At 56.9% G+C, this 2,554-nt stretch overlaps 1 protein-coding gene across 1 annotated transcript; it reads left to right on the top strand.

Moving 5' to 3' along the window:
- Positions 1-21: 21 nt before the first annotated feature.
- VDBG_05288 (proton myo-inositol cotransporter) lies at positions 22-2,061 on the top strand (the record flags this gene model as incomplete). The annotated part of the gene is made up of 4 exons (XM_003004129.1): positions 22-376; positions 437-797; positions 924-1,277; positions 1,335-2,061. 4 exons carry the CDS (start codon positions 22-24, stop codon positions 2,059-2,061), a joined length of 1,797 nt encoding a protein of 598 aa, XP_003004175.1.
- Positions 2,062-2,554: the final 493 nt, after the last annotated feature.

The raw sequence follows: 2,554 nt of genomic DNA, 5'->3' as shown, positions 1-2,554 counted from the left end.
CCTTAACCCTTACCCTTAATTATGGCTCCCTCGGTCAGATCCGGAGGGCGAGAAGCCCCAGGCCATCCATCAAGTCACACACCGAGGAGCTCAGTGAGGATGAGCTGCAGATGCAGGCCAGCCGCCCGGGTCGGCAATCCCCTAGCCGGCTTCGATGCTGAGAAACTGTCCAACATGGGTTACACGTACTGTACATCGCATGGGATCACTGACGAGGAGGACGTACGGGCCTTCCGTCTTGGTGCCGTTCTTGCGGGTTACCCCGAGGACTACCAGACGATCGAGGGATTGACTGATATTGAGCGCGAATCTGCTGGAAAAGAGATTACCCAGAAATGGAAGTCCATCCCAACCAAGCTTTGGTTCGTCGTTTTTGGTAAGCTGGTGCCCCTCATCACCCACCATCCACCTGGAACCCCACTGACGATAACATAAGTCTGCTCCCTCTGTGCCGCCGTCCAGGGCATGGATGAGACCACCGTCAACGGCGCTCAGGTCTTCTACAAGGAGGCCTTCGGCATCGCGAACAAGGACAAACTACGCGATGCGCTGATCCTCGGCCTGACCAACGGCGCCCCGTACCTGTGCTGTGCCCTTCTCGGTTGCTGGCTGACCGCCCCCTTGAACAACTGGTTCGGCCGCCGCGGTACCATTTTCCTCTCTTGTCTCATCTCCGCGGCCGCCTGCATGGGCCAGGCTCTCACCAACGACTGGAGAGACCATGTTTGCTGTTCGTCTCGTCCTCGGTCTCGGTATCGGTCCCAAGTCAGCTACGACGCCCATGTACGCCGCCGAATGTGCGCCTCCAAGGCTTCGAGGTGCCCTCACCATGCAGTGGCAGATGTGGACTGCCTTTGGCATTATGTAAGACCGTCCCAGGCCACATCTTTGTAGAATAGGAGGCATTTGCTTACACGAAACAGGGTCGGATTCGCTGTCGATCTCGCCTTTTACCAGGTCGCTGATGAGAACCTCAAGTGGCGTCTCATGCTTGGCTCCACCACCGTTCCCGCCCTCATCGTCTGCGCTCTCGCCTTCCTGTGCCCCGAGTCTCCCCGCCACTACATGCGCAAGGGCAAGCACATGAAGGCCTACCAGTCCATGTGCAAGATGCGCATGACAAAGGTCCAGGCTGCTCGCGATCTCTTCTACGCCAACGCCCTGCTCGAGGTCGAAGCTCGCAAGGTTGGAAACTCTGGCAACAAGCTCGCCAAGCTGTTCAAGGTCCGCCGTAACAGGAACGCCATGATGCTTCCGAGTCGTCATGTCATGCAGCAGTGCGTACTACTCCCATGAGACTTTGCAGGTCATCGCGCTAATCCGCAGCATCTTAGTTCTGCGGGTGTCAACATCATTGCCTACTACTCGGCCGAGATTTTCATCCATGAAGGCTTCTCCGTCCCCACCTCCCTCGCTGTGTCTCTTGGCTGGGGCACGCTCAACTGGCTCGGTGCCATCCCCGCCATCTTCACCATTGACAAGTTTGGCCGTCGCCGCCTCCTGCTCATTACCTTTCCCATGATGTTCGCTTGTCTTCTCTGGACATCGTTCTCCTTCTACTTCCCATCGCGCGAGGTCAAAATTGCTTGCGTCACCATCGGTACATACCTCTTCGCCATTGTCTACTCCCCGGGCGCTGGCCCCGTTCCCTTTACCTACTCTGCCGAGGTCTACCCTCTTGACGTTCGCTCTCTCGGCATGTCCATTGCCACCGCCACGACTTGGTTCTTCAACTTTGTCCTGGCTTTCACATTTCCCATGCTGCGCAAGGCGTTCACGTCGACCGGCGCCTTCAGCTGGTACGCCGCGTGGAACCTTGTCGGCTTCTTCCTGACCCTCTTCTTTGTCCGCGAGACCAAGGAGAAGACGCTCGAGGAGCTCGACGGCGTCTTTGACGTGCCCGTCAAGGAGTTCTTCAAGTTTGGTGTCGCCGAGCTCAGCTACTTTGGCCGCAGGTGTCTGCTCATGAACGTCGACGCCCCGACGCCGCCGTACAGGCAGCTCGTCGTCTCGGACGGACAGCCTATGGATGAGGTGCCCGTCCCGTCGTCCAAGGCTTGAGCGTTTGCGTGTTTCGACCCTCCCACGAAGAGACGATTATGATCGCCTCCGTCCCGACGCACTTGTTGCTGCCGAGGGGCGGGGCTTCCATGCTCGCACAGCCCACGAAGCTATGTCTACTCTTCATCCTGGAGCACTTTTTGCTGCAAAGGGGTGTTTGACGGGGTCCTCGAGAGTCCGATTAGAGTGTGGCTTTAGTCTTGGCGTCGCTTCCCTGCACTTCGTCTGTTTGCTGCGGGAGAGTGCACGACCGGGCTGTGCGTCTGGTTAATCAGGTTTTCGATCGAGGGTTGACGGCAACCAAACGCCTCGCTGCGTTCGACGAGGAATTGTACGATATGACAGTAACAGAGTATACCCTGGAAGGAGGTGGGAGGATTTATCAGCGATCTGTAACATCGTGTTCCCTTTGTTTAATGCTTAATCTAATTTTTAGTCGCTACTCCGGTTGTCCTGATGCATAAAATTGGTGACCAACACATGTGACAGGAAC

This window comes from Verticillium alfalfae, genomic scaffold, assembly GCF_000150825.1.
Source record: "Verticillium alfalfae VaMs.102 supercont1.6 genomic scaffold, whole genome shotgun sequence".
Lineage (NCBI taxonomy): Eukaryota > Fungi > Ascomycota > Sordariomycetes > Glomerellales > Plectosphaerellaceae > Verticillium > Verticillium alfalfae.
The sequence above is the reverse complement of the archived record's forward strand: the minus strand, read 5'-3'. Positions and strand labels throughout refer to the sequence as shown.